General features: G+C 32.2%; 1 protein-coding gene across 1 annotated transcript in view; it reads left to right on the top strand.

Moving 5' to 3' along the window:
- LOC130449779 (follistatin-related protein 5-like) overlaps positions 1-20400 on the top strand; it is a 276273-nt gene that overhangs the window by 155883 nt on the left and 99990 nt on the right. Inside the window, exon 3 of the mRNA XM_056787780.1 lies at positions 18275-18347. Coding sequence (XP_056643758.1) covers positions 18275-18347 — 73 coding nt within the window. The remainder of the gene's footprint in view (positions 1-18274; positions 18348-20400) is intronic.

The following is a 20400-nucleotide window of genomic DNA, read 5'->3' as shown; positions in this document are numbered from 1 at the left end:
GTCCATCTAAGTTGGAGAAATCTCTTGCCATGATCATCGGAACCTGCACGTGAATTTTCAGGAAAGAATTCTGAATAAGACTGGAGGAAATTTATTTTAAGTAACATATTGAAACCTAAGAGGAATAACAAGAGCTTTAGAGGCAGGTTTCTCGATTGCCAGACATAATGCAGGAGGGGTTATAGCACTTTCAATATACATGCACCAACCGGAGGAGAAGGTGAAATCAAAGAAAATTGTTATGAAGTGTCTACTGCGATATCAAAGAATGACACTAAAATAATGAGAGGCGATTTCAATGTGAAAATAAGCAGAGGTAAATATATATATATATATATATATATATATATATATATATATATATATATATATATATATATATATATATATATATATATATGCTAGTGATAGGAAAACATAGCAAGGACGAGGAAACAAACGACAACGGAAAAAGACTGGTTAATTTTGTAATGGAGATGGGACTCGTCATTGCCAGCACGAAGTTCGAACATAAAGAAATCCGCATGGTTAGCTTCAAGCAGAAACTTTTCTAATTAAATCCATCATTTTTTAATAGACTAACATTGGATGAAAATAGTAGAAGATGTAAGAACCTACAGAATCTACAACCATTTCTTAGTAACTGCAAAAATAGCACTTAAACAAAAAAAAATGAGAATTCAGAAGATCCGATGAAAAAGAAGACTACAGGTAGAAGAGCTCATAGATAATGAAATAACAAAGAAAAAATACGAAGAAGAACTGGAGAGAGCCTTAGCAGAACAACAAAGCTACAATGTTAATGACGAATCGAAACATATAGAAAAAACTATAAAGAAGGCGGCAAGTAAAATAATAATACAGAAAATGGAGCAGGGAAAAAAGGACGAATGGTTCGATGCCAAATGTAAAGAAGAAATTGAGAAAAGGGAACGGGTCAAACAGAAAATGCTACAGATCGAAACAGATAAAGATAAAAAACTGTATGGAGATCAAAGAAGAAGAACGAATAAGACGTGTAGAACAAAGAAACACAAAGGAATGGAGAGCAGTATTAGACGCATTGAAGAAAGTTTTTTTAACAAAGAATTTCTCTGAAGAAATATAATACAATAGAGGGCAAGCTGAGCAGAGCATTATGTATATAAAGAATAAAAAAGGGAAAATAATAGTGGATGAGACTGAAATGATCCAAAGATGGGAAGAAATATTAAATGCGGAAAACGAAGGTGGACAATGGAAGGATCTTACAACCCATGATAGGAAGAAGATAAAATATATTGCCCCTAACAAAGGAGGAAATACTAGAAATAATTCAGGGGCTAAAAAATAAATCCATAAATACATATATATATATATATATATATATATATATATATATATATATATATATATATATATATATATATACCTTAAGCCTTCAAAGATCATAGTGGTCATGTGTCGGTATATTAGCATGATATTCGCTAGCTAGAATTTCCCTTTTCCACATATATAAAATTATTGTGTGTCAAGAAGAATTGATATCTAAAAGGTTCAGCTTAGATAACACACTACACCACAAATACAAAACCTGAACACGCTGTATACACTACACCAACACCTACAATTGCTCTGTTTGATAGGTTTTGACTACCAAATGATCGTCTTCTAAGACTGTTTATATTATATTAATAGATATTTATATGTGGTTACTTTTTCTAAAATGCTCTTTTTGCATTTGCTACCATAAATTTTTTATTCACATTTGGTTCTTTCAATTATAATCATAACTTACGTCTTGTTTTTCTTTTCAAAACAAAATCCATTTAGTTCTTGTAAGTTGAGCTGCAGCAAATATGAGAGAAACTGAGCATTTCGTTTCAGGGCCTCTAAAGTTCTCGTATTTGTTATGGAATATGAATTATCTACTCAAACCTCTTTATTTTAAATGAGTTTATTACTTGAAACCATCCATTTTTACTTATTTCAATCGATCACAGCATCATTTTAATTCTAGAGGAATATTATACAGCTCTAACCGTGAAAAATAAGTAATATTAGAATAAAGGAGTTTTGAAACAATAAAATTTTTTCTCATTTCATCATATCTCAAGAAATATGGCAACAAGGTATCATACAGAATCCTCAAACATCTAAAATCTTGTGAATTAAAATGAAGAGACTCATTTACTGTTTTATCTTCAGTCGTAGATAATTAAACATATTATCACAGTTCTCTTTTCATCCTAATATTTCCCTGTGTGATTAAATGTGAAATTATTTACCTCCGACGACATTCAATGGTCTGCATATGTCCAATAATGACGTAATATTTGAGAGGAAGCGACAGATTTCAATTTAGATTTTGCCACTCGATTTGCCTACTTCATCACTTTCTGACAGTTTGAAGTAGGAGTAGAATAATATATTTGGTGACCTGTCAGCCACAGATATTAACGCACGCAATTCCGATGAGGAGGTAGCTAATGTAACGTCCACCTGCACTAGTAGAGACAAGGGTTTCTTTTAGATGACAATAACAAAAATTAAATACGTAAAATATTTATTTATCTATATCTGCAACATGAAGTTTGGCTTACTAAGAGGATATTGATAATTAATGATAGTTCTTGCTCTTATCATTTGAATAATATTGATAAGTATAAATCATCCTTACTATGCGCTTTCTACTCATTGCTAAAATGTAAATATTCACCATAACATCCATTTGGAAAATTATATGAATCCAATACAGTAATCAGAAGCAATCGATGGATTTTTTTAATCAACTAATCATCAAAATTTATCGATGACGTACGTATTTGATCCATATTTTCAAACAAATAATAATTGACCATGATACTGTGCAATAACGATGTAAATTGATCGTAACGATCTACGACTTCATTTTTGAAGAACCCAAACGGTTGTAATGGAATTTGTGGATCTTTTATGGCGTGGTTACAATTCGTATACAACAATTTTGTCGATTAACAAACGTAAAAATATGGAAGCAAAAAAACTGCACAGAGAAAAAAAACGGAAGTATCTGGAGGACAAACTGAAAATAAAAATGAAGAACATTATAGAAACAAAGACATTAGAAAATTTTTATCAGCAGACAAAGACAAGTAAGTTATCATATACGACCGGACAGAACAATTATACAGACACTTATAGGGAAAAAAGCTGAAGAGGTGGAGGGAATATTTGAATAAACTGCCGAATGATATTAAACAGAAGAAAGAGGAGTTTGAAGAACAGTACATTAATCGATCTTGGTTGAGGACACACCATTGATAGTAGAAAAAGAGAAAGTAATAAATGATACGAAGAATGGGAAAAGTGCCGCTGGGAATGGGATTCCAATTGGAGTTTAGGAACATGTTGAGACAAGAGCAGATGCCAAACCAACATTGAGCATTACTTTGTTGTCGGACACCAAGTCCTAGCTAGAATCATAAGAAATAGATAAGACAAATACTTGGGTAAGTACCAGGAAGGTTTCAAGAAAGAGAAGTCGATTGGTGTTCAAGTTTTCTTTTTGATTTCTCTCTGGAATGAAAGCTATGAACAAGAATTGAACCTGAGGCTCTTCTTTGTGGATTTGAAGCAAACGTATGATTCAAAAATGTTTCTACTCTTTAAAAAAAACGCAAAAGAATATGGACTACACATAAATGATCAAAATCAACTAAAAGTGACGACAGACTGGGATTATAGATTTGATAAAAGATAAAACATAAAATTTGCTTGAAATAAAAGGAAAATATGAAATTTAATTGGAATTTGATTATATACACAAAGCGGAGGAAAGATATTGAAAAACGAATAGGAGTAGTGTCGCCACTAAAATTTACTAGATTATAATCTTAAGTAGGCGTTGTAGTCTTAGAATCGCTTATTTCAGAAGAAATTTCCTTTGCAGCCTATATCTCAGGAAACAATTAGCAAAATAGAAAAGCAGTTTCGCGAGCTTGCTCATGTGAAATAAATAAAAAAAGAAGATGACAATGCTTTAGTTTCAAGACACCAGATCATTCTAGTCCGAGCGCATTCCCATTATTCAACGCTAGCCACACATCAATTTTTCGAATAATGTGAATAGTTCAAGTCTTCGTTCACGGGTCCTAGAACAATTACATATTTTAGTTCATCACGTTAATCAAGATAATACGGAATTGACTCAGGTAGTTCTAAACTTCAATGAGACTGCTGGAATTTCCTTATTTTTGCGGGTCTGATATGCTTTTCCAGACACTTTTAGCTTTCTTTGAGCTTTTGCCTCTGACCGCGTACCTTTTTTTTGTCATCCATTTTTCCATATTTCAGGTTAGTTTTACTAACGTGATGGAATAATAGCAACCACATAGTCAATATATTCAATTGAACTACTTGTTGCTGCTTGTTTGGAATATATCTAGTCACTTCGTGACAAATACTGACGTGTTACTTGGCACGAACGCCATCTGGAAATGGAAAGTAAAAGTACTTAATACCCCGTTGGCAGATCTCTCCTTTATTAGATTGTGCCTATGGCTTTTGGCTCCTTTCTATTATTACAACTGAACATTATCAAAATTGGCACTTGATCCCTTTGATATTTCAACGCTTCAATTGTCCGAACCGAAAAAACCCTTTGTTCATAACTTGAGATTTAAACAAAACGTACCAGTTTTTCGCAAAAACGTCGGACATATTTGGATTCAGCGGCTCCAAATACATAAGAATACCACTGTTTTATCCTTGGCCTTGGCTGCTCCGAGACTAAATAATTATAGACTTTTAAAATTAAAACAATTAAGTAGGAGTAATCTTTACGAAACCAAGAAAACACCCATATCGTAATCAACATAATGTGAGCAATATTTCAATATAAATGAGAACATTACCAAGCATAGTATAGTACATTCAATAATTCATAAAGTTGTTCAATCAGTTGTAGTTGTAGAATCATCCTTCTCTACTTTCGTAGTCTATGAATCATCCTTTTAAGTAATAATTACCATTACTTGTTCTCCATAGTTTCATTTATGATCGATTGAAAAAATTGTTGAATAATATTCAGCAAACACTGCACGTGAAATAATTAGATCTGAACTTTTTCTGAATCTGAATTTTATAATGCTAGAATGAAAAAAAAATCCATATTTGAAGCTATCCGCATATTTTTCACTTTTCACATATCAGTGATGATTGAATAACGGATAGAAAACATTTTTTTCAATTTGTAATACATTTTTCGTTGAATAGTTTTCTTCGTCTTTTCATAAATTATTTCTCAACTTCTCTTTAGGAACTTCTCCAACTTTGCAGATAGATTTCCAGTCTTTATGGTTAGTAGTTTAGTTACCAACTTTCAGTTAATGGAGAAGTTCTTAGAAAAAAAAACAGTAATTATTTTCAAATGAAATTTTTAATCATCAGATTTTGTCGTATTTGATGCTAAGACAGTTTAAAATTTTCGTAGGAAACTTGGTAATCACCATTTTAAACTTTTAAGAGAAGTCGGAATTCTTTCGCAAAATGACAAGAAAATTAGTCAATATATTAAGAGCTGGTTCATCAACTCGAGTGTCCTTCCAGAATTTCTCAACCGTTGATAGAAGTAACCTACAAATGAAATTGCAGAAATGTGTTTGTTTCGGAGAAACGTGTACTCGAAAACATCCTCATTAAACACAAACATTATACAGTTTTCTATATTTATTGTCTTGTTTTTACACAAAATTTCATACATGCCTAAATTTAGGCGAATATGAAGACATATTCATTGCAGAAAAATCGCCGAGTAGATATATCGGGATGCTTCTAAATGTGGGCTTAACTAAACTGTGGAATTTTAAATTTTTAATCTAGCACTCTTGATTGAGCTAGTGCGCTCAGCAATTCATCCATTGTTCCATCGCTCTATGAAGAAAAGTTCACGTGTTTAATTTCACACAATGCAGACTCACTTTGTGTGCCAAACAATGAAGCCTACTCACATATATCTTCTTGTTTAGATATGTTCCCTGGCGTGTCTGAATAGTATGCTCTTTCGAATACCTCCGACAAAAGTGTAGATGAAAAATACGTGGATTTAAGATTCCTCCTAACCTTTTCACCTAGAACCCTAAACAACTTATATGATTCTTTCAATCTTTATCTTTAGATACATTACCTGATTTCTATCTTTAGTTTTTCTATCCATTATACTCTTCCTTTAAGTACGGAAATTGGAAAGATTGGTAGCGTGCTTGTAACAGCACATTGTCCAGGTATGCATAGAAACTTGACATAGTTATTGGTCAGCAGCTACCAAGCTCCTCAATAAAGTGTTATAACATCCTTGTTACGACAACTTCACCATGAATAGAGAACTTGCGGGTGGTTTGTTCCCATGCATTGATTCTCTTGATATCTTTGGCACTCCATACGACGTTTTCATTATTGAAAGTTGTAAGTAATTCTCTGTTGATTGGATGTGGAAAACTGTTCCGTTTCCTTCGACTACTTTAACATATACTTGAGTTATAGGGGGATAAGACCTGACTAGTACGTCGGACGTTCTAGTGTGACGATACTATATTGTATGAAAAACGGTTCCAAACTAACAGTTATCAAAATTCAATAAGCTTCTAATACAGTTTGGTTCTAACTTTTGATACGTGGTCCCAGTTGATAACTTTTTTCGATGTGGTACTAGTACATTCAATAGACTGATACAGTCAGACTGAGCCATCTGCTGTCTTGTCTAGCCAATTCAGCAGATCTGTACTACGTGGAATATACGAGTAGACTTCAATAAATATCGTATTTACCTTGAAAGTACCTTTGATAAACCGATCAAATTATTTCATCAAAAGGGAATTGACATCTTACAATTTGTTTTTGTATTTTCAGTTTAAATTGTAAATTTTACGAATGGTTATGTGCAACCGTCAAAAAATAAACTTCATAAGCTTCATAATGTTGAAAAAATTACGATTTTGCAAGTCTAGTAGAAAAGAAGAAATGAAAACTCGCTCAACACTTGTTTCCTTATAATAAACTCGGAATAAAAGTCGAAGTTCTTTAGATGAATATACATCAAGGGTCTTACAAATAGACCATCCTGTATACCAGTAAAAGACATTGGTAAAGCTAAATTATTTTGTTTTTGGTGGGGTTGAGTTAGCAGTTCCTCATAGAAGAAGGTTATAAGGGACAATAAAACATTTCCTTTTCCATCTTAGTTGTCGAAGAGAAAGGAGAAGAAATAGTTGTAATTGTGAATTTTGGTGTTGATTGATGTTTTGTGAGCCATCCATGTCGAAGGACTAGAAACAACTGTAGAAATTTTTCGAAGTTAGATATCGTTGTTGTAAGTGGAGTTAGTGGAGAGTTCGTCTGGAAAAATCGCAGATGAAAATATATTCGATCCGAAGACCTGCTATGAAGGAGAAGCAGTTCTCAGAAAATAATGAGGATTTTATTTGCTTTATTTTTCTCTTATTTTTTCACCGATTGCCACTGTTACAACTTATATTCATATATTTTTATATATTCTCTATTAGAATACGAATATGGTCCAAGAAGTCCCTGGTCCGACAAAGAAAACACAAAAAAAATATATTTATTTATCAACTTAATCCCCTTTAACTCCATACACTTCTTCCAGCGATGTTCAATAAGTTCGATATTATCTTTATAATGAAAATCATCAAGCTCTTCAAAATAGCCGTTAACTGCTGACATCACTTCTTCATTGTTGGTAAATCTATGACCGCCGAGCCATTTTTTTAGAAAAATAATCTGAAGGGGCTAAGTCTGGCGAATAGGTGCATAAGGTAACAATTCAAATTTAAATTTATCAATTTTGGCCATTGCAATAACGGATGTATGAACTGGTGCATTGTCTTGATGAAACAACACTTTCTTTTTAGCCAAATGCGATGTTTTTGCTTGATTCCTTAGCTCAAAAATTGCAAAAAATGTGCATAATACTCGCCGTTTATAGTTTCTCGTTCTTCAAGATAGTCAATGAAAATTATCCCACGTGCATCCCTAAAAACCGACGCCACGACCTTCCTGTAGATGGAACGGTCTTTGCCTTCTTTGGAGCCGGTTCTTCCATTTCAGTCTATTGTTTTAATTGTTCGTTTGTTCTACTTGTAGCGTGATGGACCCACGTTTTAACCATGGCTATGAAACGGCGCCAATATTCGGCTTTATTTCTGTGAAACATTGGAAATCACTCGATGGAAACATCATCACGACGCTGTTTTTCTCCATCGCGCTCAGCCAAATTTTCAGTAAATGTGGGATGTACCGAGCTCTCTTAAGTTGGCGGGGACAAATAATTTTTTTTAATTTTTTTGCTAAATCGTTGGTTCTTCGTTTGTTCTTGATTGTTCGATCAAATTTGATGTTTGTTCGAAAATCATTTTCTTAAAAATTATTATCAAAATTTTGGCCTTAACTAAGCTCTTAAGGTAATCAATTATGAGTTTTTTTATTATTCTACTCAATCTCAGTCAGTTATCGTTTGTTCGATCAAAAAATATGTTTGTTCGATCGTTTTATTCTTAATAATTAATTTTTCTATTCTCTAGCATCATCATGTTCCAATTATCATTTCTGCGAATGCGCGCTTATACAAGATTACGCCGTTCATTTGAATCTTTTTTATATCAATCAACACAAACAATAATTAGACCGGCACACAAAAAAAAGTGCTCCGTACATTTGACCGGACCTCTCGAAGTCCTTGTACTTTAACCCGCTGAATCCGAATCCGAGGTTAGTTTTACCTGTATACTCCTAAAATTTCAATAAAACTTGAAAAAACCAAAAAATAAAGGAACTCGGCAGTTATTGTGATATAGAAAATTTTTTGGAACTCAAGTAAATATGATTATCATGCATTTTGATCCGCCTAATATAAGTCTTAAGTTTATTTTGAACATTGGCCGTTTAAAATCTAAATAAATGTTAAAAAATGGTAGAGTATTGCGTTTGTGATGATGTGAAACATGCTATGGAGCTCTGCATAAATGACGTATAAAATAAGAAATTATTATTGCTCATGTTGATTGTTATGAACAAGATTCAAATGAACCGCGTAATCTTACATAAGCGCGCATGTGCAGAAATGATAATGGAACATGATGATGCTAGGGAATTGATGAATCAATTATTAAGAATGAAACGATCGAACAAACATATTTTATGAAAAAAAACTCATAATTAATTACCTTAAGAGGTCAAAATTTTGAAAATAATTTATAAAAAAATTAATTTCGAACAAACATCAAATTTGATGGAACAATCAAAAACAAACGACGAACAAACGATTTAGCAGCTATTTGAAATACCTACTATGTCTGCTAGCTCGCTAACTTTCAGTCAACGATCGTTCAGTACCGCTTTGTGGATTTTCCTCAACATTTCTGGAGTCGTCACTTCAAATGGTCCACCACTGCTGGTTTTCGCAAGTCGTACAGCCTCGTTTATACTACCGTTTGTACTACCCGATATTTACTGTTGAGAATGATGGAGCACTCTTACCTAAGTTAGAATCTAGCTCAGCTTCTATATTGGTTGGGCTAAGTCCTTTCAAATAAAAAGATTGTATCACAAACAAACAAATATTAAACAACGTCATGTCTTCAAACTTGAAACATATGCTATATAGATTGTGTACTTTCTAATACATTGGTATTTTTCAAGCAACTTTCGCCATCTCTAGGTCAGACCAGTACTGGGACCATCCACCATTCTCGTACTTTGAATTTCTCTCATTTCATGTGTAAGCATATAAGTACCCATTTTGGTCAACATTTTGTGAAGTTTTTCTGGTTAACAATCCTAACCAAGATTTTCTCATAACTAGTTCTAAATAGTTTTTTTGTGAATAGTAAATTGTTATCAGGCTACATTTGTATTATTTTTCATTTATATAAGGAGCTATCCCAATATGATTCTCAGTTTTTGAAATTTTTTTGTACTTTATTGATTTTTTTTTGGTCCCTATTTCGTTTCTTTCTCAAATGTTTATATTTCTTTTGTTACATGAAAGCATAATGTCTTTTAAAGTGGGTTCATCTTTTTCTCTATTTTCTGACATTTTCTTACATTGAAAAGTGAATATAAAGTTATGCTTCGGAAACAAATCAGAAGTGAAGAAGTTTAATATAAAGTGCTTCTCAAAAGTATCCTCCAGCATTGACCTATAGGTACATCTCCAGGTAACTGAAACCAATAATATTAAATGGTACCTTATGACAATACATATTTCGTTTGAAAGGTATTTAAAATACTTATTCAATAGTACCAATTTTTTCTTAGATTTACGAAGTTCTTGATGGTAAACATAAATAATCAAAATTTGAGTTTGGATTTTTATTAATAAATAATCAAAACTCTATATAAAATTATAACAAAAAGTAGAGAATTGGAAAAGGAAATTTTTTTCAAAGTAAAATAACTTTTACTTAGAAAAGTTGCAATTTCGTTAAACCCCTCGTATATTATGAATTCCAATCGGTTCCATCAGAGCGATCGTATTGGTTTTGGCAACTAATTATTGGATATACACCACAATATCCTGCATCATTAAAGCACCTGGTTCTAATTATGTTTGTATTCGAGTGAATCATTCAATATCTCTATTTAAAATTCATAGAATCTAACTAGAGGGAATAAAAATTCGACCAATGAAGAAAGAATTTTATTCACTCGAGGTAAAATGAATTCGTCTGTAGAATTACAATTTCGATGATTTGTTACTTTCTATGTATATTTTGTTGGCTGGATCTAGGAAATAATAATAGGGTTCACGATGAGAAAGAAATGTGGGGTTTTTCTCGAATAAAACTATTTATCAATTTGAAATCGAATTTTATATTTTCTGAATACATCAGCTTTTAGTAGATATACATTTTAGCCGGAGTTCAGTATATATAGTTCTTCCAATATCAATTGCAGTTTATAAAAACCCTTGCCGACAATATTGATTGATCTACCATAGGCGTAGGTACCTCATTTCATAAATTTATTATTTTTATACTTTAAAAAATATGTATATATATCTTATATCTACGTATAAAATCTTGAGTAGCTTAGTCAACGGATTTTAGCTTTTCTTCACATATTTTTTGGTTCTGTAAACACAGCAACCCCTTTCGTGTCGACTCGATAAATGGAAAATTTATTTACTCAATTCAGCAATTCTTATTATGATTACATTATCAGATTGCTGAATATATTCCATTTTTAAACAATCTAAATCTTTATTATTAAATTCATACCTTTATTTTCACTACACCGCTTAATTTATTGTCTTTAATCGCCCATGGTCTAAAGAACGCCATATTTCTATTTATTTAAATAAATTTATGAACTAAATAAATCTCACTTAGTCACGCAACTGCTTATCGCAGATTATCTAGCAGGAATATTTCGAAGAAATTGAAGAAATTGTGTACATATGCCTTCCGACAGCTTCGGTCAATAGAAATGCATTTATATTTACGATTCGATATTTTCATTGGTAAACAATGGAGGTGATGAGTTCACATGTACTGACGGTTTGTTAGATGTTTACCGATTTTTATACAGGGAGTAAAAATTTTTCATTTCTTAATTTGGTACGAGTGTCGTGCTTAGTTCTTGATCTAAATCTTCTATATCTATTGAATATGCTCAATTTCCACACGAAAATGATTATTTTTTGCACAACTACAGACTTTTGGGTATGTTTCGAATGAATTTCACTTTGAGGCGGATTTAATTCATTTAACTGTCTAAAGTCTAAAAGATTCGGCTTCAATTTTTTATTGTGACAAAAATCCAATACAATATCCTCTGTTGTTCCAAAATGTAACTGGGGATCCAATTTCAGTCTTTGTGAATAACGAAATTCGCAGAAAAAAGATTTACAGTTAAAAACAGTTCAAAAAACTAGATAATTCAATTGATTGAAAATTCTTTCTCAAAGCAATTATTTTAGAATGTGCTTTGGAATATTGAAAAAATATTAACATGAATATAGGAATTGTTCTTTTCAATATTTCATGAGATAATAGAATTTTCTTGGTATTGACAGGTTTTTCGATCTAGGGCTTTGTTTTTTCAAAGCTTCAGCTATTTCTCCGTTATAAATTTAATATTCTCCAGGAAACTGCTCTTCAGAATTTTCTATAGAAGAATTTTAAATGGACTATAAAAAAATAAGAAAAAAGGAAACAATCAATTTATTCAAGAATATCACCGACATAATGAAAATTTGAATCGTAGAGGTGTTTGATTTTTTTATCGGCTATGACTATGAATAAAAATTCTCGCTTCGACGGTCTTCTTGTAGCCCTTTTAAGACGCATTGGATTTGAAGGAGCATATGGTTAAGATTGATGATCTATAACATTTTGCGATATAGTACAGTCAAATTGTTTTTAGCGTTAAGTCAGCTTATCTAATTTATTTTTTATTCTAATCAGTTGAATAACAGAGATACAAATTTTAACTATAAATATTTTCGGAGACTGCTGAATAGATAAACCATAATGTTTTAAAGTATATGCAAGAAAGCATGATTTATTGGCAGAAATTATTTTGAATAATTAGCTGTTGAAAAATGAATTCAAAGCACATGTCTAGTATTTGAAGGATAATATTCTAAGTAAATAACATTATGATTATTCTTAATCGGAAGAATCGTCTGAACTTATATTAACTGATGTGGTGGAAATATCAGAGGTGACTTCAATAATTCAAGAACTTCTTTATCAATATTATTTGTACGTTTTTGAGGCAGTTTTCGAGACTTCAATTCTAATAGGTCCGAAGAAATTAAAAGATAGTTCACAATATCTTAGTTTTGACACGCGATATCTTTCGAAAGAAATTTTTTCTGTATTTTTTGAATTCTTCACATCGTGCCTCCTGCGATTCTTCACTTAATTGACTTATTAGCAATGAAGCATGCTCTATTATGGCTAGACAATGAGTTAAAACTTTATGTATTGAGCATGGCATTGAGTACCCATTATATTTTTCCACAAACAGTTTCCACAGCATATTTTTGGAACTTGTCCACAATAATTACATATGTACTAGATATTGTTCGTGATACCACTTTAAACCGTTTGATAAGTTCTGAATCTCCAGCAGTATTCCCATCATGATTACTTCCAAAGCCAGATTTTGGCTTATCGACTACCAATCTCATCCCAGTTTAAATTTTCTTTGGATTTTCTTTTTTCTGTCAACTGCGATTTTTTTATTTTCCTCCCCACGACCTTGCCACTTTATCAGAGGTAATTTGTAACTAAGTTGTAACAAACATTCGAGGAACCGTCTCCAGACATTGAACACATTAAATCCAAATTTTAGTCGAGAAGTGATTATTATATATGTGTCGGATACTTTATCAATATTATTGAAATTTTTATAAATGAGTGCGCATATAAAGCATTTTTGTGTTGATTTGGTGTCTGTGATGGCATTACAAATCTTTCCATTCACCATTATGAAAAGAATAGCAATTGTAACATGTATTTCGATGTTATTCATGTGATAAGTCACTTGCTTTAGATCTTCAATTTGTTTGTACATTTTGTTAACCTTGTTTTCTGCTAATTCTGTAGTTCCATTAAAATGAACCTAATTGGTCTGCAGAATCGCGTTGATGAAGGGCTTTCATTTTTTAAATAATTAATTGCTACTGGATTGTTTCAGAACAATCATATGGGTACAAGAGATACAATGAAGATACTATTGTCTTCAGCATTTAGATCACAAAAATAACATTTGTATTCTGACTGTGTCCAATCTTCCAAGCCCCACTTACATTTTACCTTCAAATTATTTAAAGTATCCATTCATTAGGCTTACTAAACATATTTCTAAGCATCTAATAGTCGATTCACTGTATGATTAAGTGAAGTTTGCAATTTAATATCAGAAACAGTATTTTTAACAGTAATATGTTCTTTCGGTGGGTAACACTCCTTCTAGACAAGTTAGATTTTTTCATAAGATGGAAACTTGAATTTATCGTCCAATTTTATTACATTGTATTGATGTCTGGTAAGTTCAACTTCAACGAACAGCTCCTCTTCCAAAAAGTTGTTTTTTTGTTCAGCGACTTCAAATATCTTGTATTTGGCAGGTGTATTTCATCCGAAGGCCGTGAACTCATTTGAGCAGCAAAAGTTAATTCTTCAGATGAGTGTTTCTGTCTCAAATGTTCAGTCTTTTGGTGTTTGGTCTATTCCGAGGCTTTGTCGCAACTTTTTCTAAGGCGACCACATTTTTTATCAATATGTGAATTATTCTTAGAACTGAGAGAAAAATCGAGCCAAGACTTATTGGAAATACGGAACTTATCTTCTTTTCTATAATATTCCCGCAATGTTTTTTGAATCATGAAATCATGAAGAATGAAATTCGCTTTTGTATTATAGGCCTACAATGGTTGGAACATATTTGCTTAATTTTTACCCTGAACCTACAACAAAAAAGAAAAACTATTTCAAAAGTCAAGACCTCACCTTATTCCAGAAGCAAAATTTTTGAAATGTTGCTTCCAAAAAACATGATACTGTAACAAATAAGACATTATTCGCAGACATGTTATGACATGTTCATAAGTAGACGAAAGTAGATGAAAAAAAGTAAAATATTTCTTTTATTTCTAAACCACACTAAACTTTTAAATATCGACAAAAATTTTATTTAATCACTATAATTTGTATATATTTAGATTCCTAGATTCCGATGGTAAATGAGGTGTGTAAAATATATAAAAATAAAGGATTTCTATTATTCATCTCTGAAATAATTTCGAAATTCAATATTCCAAAAATGTATTCCTCCATTCTTCAAAGGAGAATACAACTACTTTCCTGGCTAATGCCTCGACAAATATTGAATTACAACTCCTCTGAAGAGCGTGATGTGAATCAACCTTTTTGTCGATATTAACATCCCCAATGGCTCGTAATTGCAAGGAGAGGTTGTAACTACTGACTAGTTTCGACTTTATTACGTATCATCAGAGCAGTTTAACATCCCTCGTTCGGGCTTGAGACCCAAACTGAAGACAAAATAAAGAGCGTCGCATTTGGAGCATATAGTTATGCGTGATATTCTATTGTTATTTTTTCAATTTATTTGAAAATTGTCGATAAACACAAACCCTTTCCAAACTATTTCAAAAAACTGTAGTACTCACTTTTTTGGCCGATGAAAGGGTCTTCGCCTTTTCCGGAGCAGGTTTTTCGTTTGCAATCGACTGTCCTGCTTTGTCATTTCTGGTGCGTAGTAATGGATCTATGTTTCATCTAGAGTTATGAATCGACGCAAAACATCCCACTGAAATAATTTTTCACAGTTTTTGATATTCAAGACAAACCAAAGTTAAAGCCGAGAACGTTCTCGCTCCAACATAGTGCAAACCTGAGTTCAGGACATAGTTTTGACCTGAATTCCTCCACATGCTACAATGTAAACGGAAAAGAAACTCTTGCGAATACAACAGACTTTTATTGATTGCGAAGTTTGGTTTGATTTTAGTTTTATTCTTTTAAAATAAAATCACCAAACTTGCAGTATATTTCAACTGGTTGCTTCATTTAACATGTTATAACATCGAGATCCTAGTGTAGAACTTCTTTTTTGTCAGTGTTAGTTTAGTGGTAGTGTGTTCAGTAAGAATTTTACCAACGGTGCCAAAAATTCCAACTTATCCCCAATCACCAGAATATTATTGTAAATACTCCACCTATGTCTATAATTCTATGGGTTGTAAAAACTCATAGTGGAAGAGTCAAACGTATTGAAGGCAATCGTCCTTGCCCATTCAAGCAGCTCGTTCGACGGTACCAAAGTTTTTTTATGAATACAACTCTAAAAAGCCAAAATGTTTAAGTAGTGTCTACGTGAGATATTTTTTCGATTTTTAGCAAACGGTAGCGTGAAAAATTATCATTTGAATAGACTTCTTCTTTATTCGGAATTCCGTCATTTCTTTAAGATTTCCAGCTCAGTGCTTTTTGTCAACTCAAATCTCGTCACCCACTTTTTTTTGAAAAATATAGAAAATAATAGCTATATTCTGGTAAAAAACTACGAATATTGATTTAGAGGGAAATACGGAATTTTTGATGACAATATGATGATAAACCTAAAAACTTGCATTGATTGATTACTTTCTTACCTTTTGAGAAAAAAAGCTTCGACAGCTAAAGCAGGAATTTTCTCGCGTTGTTAGTTTTTAATCAATGCATTTGAAATTTGCGCCTAGTGTTGTGTCATATGAGGGTGAGTAGACTGAGTATTTTTTTGTGAAACCAATAATTTAAATAGAAAATTAACAGGGACGAAATTTAGATGGGTGCTGGAATTTGGGTGGAATATTTTTTATCTTGTGTCAATAACTAGAGCTGTTGAGGTATGTGAACTGGAACAAAGAAAATTTCTCAAAGATACCGTTCAAAACAATCAATATCTGAAAGTTTTATTCCTAGATTGTTAACATTGACGATCGTTATTGTATCAAGATAAAGAGAAAAATTGAAACAATAACAACCCTGAAATTGGGTTATAGAAAATAAAACAATTTAACGCTTCTTCTCGGCTTGCCTTTTGTCGTAATTTTAATACTGTAGAGGAAACGAAAATATTGAATTATGGGTAAAGACGTGCTCCGCAAACTTAATAAGCAATTCTTTTATATGTGCGACAATAGAAAGAGGGAGAAAAAGTTTCTACCACCGATTATATCGTATTTTTGACAATATGATTGGAAAAATACGTGAAGTGAATTATAAAACACGGAAACGGAAACAAAAGAGGTTTTTATAAAGTTCCAAAATACTCGTATTTCGTTTTGATCCTAGAAACATAGGGCACTTACCAGTAATAATAACTGAATAGTTAGTTACAAAATTCGCATCAACTGTATAATGGTTATTAGCGTTATTTTTTTAACAGTACAAGTTGAATATTAGTATTTTATCTACAGATATTTGTTAAATTGAGTTTATGATCGAGTTTAAGGTAATTTTTAATGTAAGTATTGTTCACGTATTGTTCCAAGCGCTAGATTTGATCATGATCTTTCGGAGTTGAAAGATGGACATTTTGGGATTATGTTTTCTATAGTCACTTTGCCATTGCAGCTGCTACATTTTAATTCAGGTTTCGCATCAAATAAGTAGCTATGGGTCAGTCGCGTATGGCCTAGACAGAGACGCGTTAGAAGAACTTCATCTTTGCGATTTTTTGGTAGTAATTCTTTCAGTATCAATTGCAGAAGACAGTTATGCGAGAAACGATCAATATTTCATGAATACGCATGGCTCTCATACCAAATTAAGAAAAGAAAAATAGTGTTTACTCCCCGTATAAAATTCGGCAGACATCTTACAAACCGTCAGTCCACGTGGACTCGTCATCTCCCTTGTTTACCAATGAAAGCATCGAATCATAAACATAAATGCATTACTATTTGCCTTAGTTGTATGTTCACAAGTTTTTGGAAATTCCTTTTAGACAGCTTGCGATAAGTATTGGCGTCGCTGGGCGAATTCTATTTAATTAATAAATTTCTTCAAATAAATAGAAATATGGGAGCTCGTTAGACCATGAACGAATGAAGACAATGAAATTGCACAATGTAGTGAGAATAAAGACAGGAATGAATTTAATAATAAAGATTCATATATACAAACACAGCAAGTTATTTGAATATATTCGAATATTTAAAAGAGGAAAATATTCAGCAATCCCATAATGCAATCATAATAAGAATTGTTGAATTAACTAGAGTAAATAAATTTTCCATTTTCCATAAGGGGTTGCTGTGGATCATTCACTCTCCTTATATGTAGAAATATCATAAGATGGTATGTTACTATTTGAGAAAAATATGATATACATAATTATTTGGCAACGTTTTTCACTAAAAATGAACTAAAATCATAACAAATTCTTATTTTGCTGATAAATCTTATGTGACACCATTCACTATTTGATAGTAGATACTAAACTGAATTCAGAGTTTTCTGAAGGACAGTGGAATTTTTGCAGTCTTGCCAGCTCTTACTTCTCTAGTTTCACGGTATCTTAAAACATATGGAGTGGTTCTTCTAATTTTTTACAGATATGAGCAATATTATTTGATTGATATAAGAAAATATGAGATTTTTTAGAGAAAATAAATGATTTTGTACGTTTATGATGAATTTTATTTTATAATTTATTTTCATTGACATGAATTGAAATTTTCATATTCCTAGAATTAATATAAAACATTTTATTACAGAGATCAAGACATCACAGGGATTCCGAAACAACAGTTTCACCGGAAACCACACATATCATTTTATTGGAAACAAGTAAGTTATAACAGTACATAAAGGAGAAAAAGGAAGATAGAGATAAAGAGAAAGAGAAAGAGAAAGAGGAAGAAAAAGAGAAAGAGGAAGAGAAAGAGAAAGAGAAAGAGAAAGAGAAAGAGAAAGAGAAAGAGAAAGAGAAAGAGAAAGAGAAAGAGAAAGAGAAAGAGAGAGAGAGACAGAGATTAGTTAGGTTTTTTCTTGGATAGGTTGAGGAAATTTTTGATGTTGCGAAAGGGATTTATTGGGTTTGGCCTAAATATAGGAATCTGTCTGCAAGGCTGGAGTTGTGGTGATGTGTACTGCATTCTGCTGAAAAAGAAAAAAGCAAACAATGAAAACGAAATGAAGAAGAAAAGAAGAGAATGCCCGAAACAAAAACAGATACTGCGATGTATATTGATTGTTTTTCTGTTTATTTCAGTAAGCGGGTAGTTAGGTAAGCGGGTATAGCTGCTGCTGCATTATTCCCAATCGTCGGCTATTTGGCTGGTAAAACCGTTTACCAGGTTACAGGAAAACTGCAGAATACCTGCAATATTTACGATAGTACATGATAACACCCAAACAGCAGATGCAAACAATTCAGGAGTGACTAGATGACGTAAAATTATGTTGACATGAAAAAAAATCTCACACAACTCTCTTTTTTTGAGTTATAGGCATTAAAAGCTGCGAAATCAGAATTTTTATTTGAGTATATTTTCTGAATTATGCATTCGAACATCTACTATCTAAAGGACAGAGGCGGTTAATGTCCAATGGTTAATAATCAGTAACTTTTACAGGGACAGCTTGTACAATCTAAAAATAACAAAAATCATTTTGTTAATCGATTTTTCAACAAAAAGGTAGTCTTTATTGAACACGATGAAATTTATGGCTTAGGAGATATTTTAGATCGTTGTACATGCCAAGGAAAGCGTTTGTCATGAAAACAAATTATCATCAATTATAATTATTTATTGAAAATACTTACAGTGGGCATTAAAACACAATCAAACATTTCTATCTCTATACTGTCAACGTTGTGATACTTGTATATGGAAAAAATTAATATGTAGAAAAATTCAGTTGCTTAGCCTACAACTTATCAAATAAAAACAAAAACACATTGCGCACCTTGCACTTCTACTCAATTGGAGGAGCATTCCAAAATTATGCATTACAGCGTCAAAATGGAAGTTTATTCTATCGATCATTTCGTTCCTTGTGTTTACAGGTGTTGCATGAAACCGAGTTTTTCGCATCAAGTCTGAAGCACTCTGTATGATGGTATTAAGGACTGTCGGCTAATGAAGCCTAAGTAACAAAAATACAATTAGTGGGGTAATGTTTATTTGCGAGAGTGGTCGTCCAGCATGAATAATAAAAGATCGTCAGTCTAAATCAGAAGTAATTTTTATAATACCACACTTTTGTATATAATTCTCCTTACAATGTCATTTCTTCCATACTACAAGCCTACAACACGGCTTGTCAGCTTTTCAACTTGTATTAAAATTTAATAAAATTTACGACTGTTAACTAATTGGTTTATTAGTTATTTTAGCGTAAGGTTCACATTAGTTTACAGTAGGACGATGAAAATAAAATTCTACTGCTTGCTTAGGTAAAATGAATAGAGCTTCAGAAGATTATGCCTACACTCGTGAAAAATAAGGAAAAACACCAACGGTTAGACGTAGAACTATCAATTATAAGGGGATTCTAGTTACCAAAAACGTGTTTGACAAGAGCAAGAAAGAAAATAAGAACAATCAAAGCCATAAGTGATACTAAATGCTAGTTGGTACTGTCCGTTTGTGATAAGGATGAGCTGAAACACATGAGATTATGTTCAAAATGCGGCAAGTGGTATCCTGAGAAATGCGTTAGTTTGAATGTAAAGGACAGACTTTTTTGATTGCCCCAGTTAAACAAAGATCAGACTTAGGTATTATCAATTAAAATTCACTCAAATGTTAAATACACTGAGTGTTTACGAAGCTTTAGTGCAGCTGTTACACATTACGCATGAAGGTTTCCTAGAAGAAACTTATCAAGAGATTAA

This window comes from Diorhabda sublineata, chromosome 10 (genome assembly GCF_026230105.1).
Source record: "Diorhabda sublineata isolate icDioSubl1.1 chromosome 10, icDioSubl1.1, whole genome shotgun sequence".
Taxonomy (NCBI): domain Eukaryota; kingdom Metazoa; phylum Arthropoda; class Insecta; order Coleoptera; family Chrysomelidae; genus Diorhabda; species Diorhabda sublineata.
This window is presented reverse-complemented; position numbering and strand designations above follow the sequence as displayed.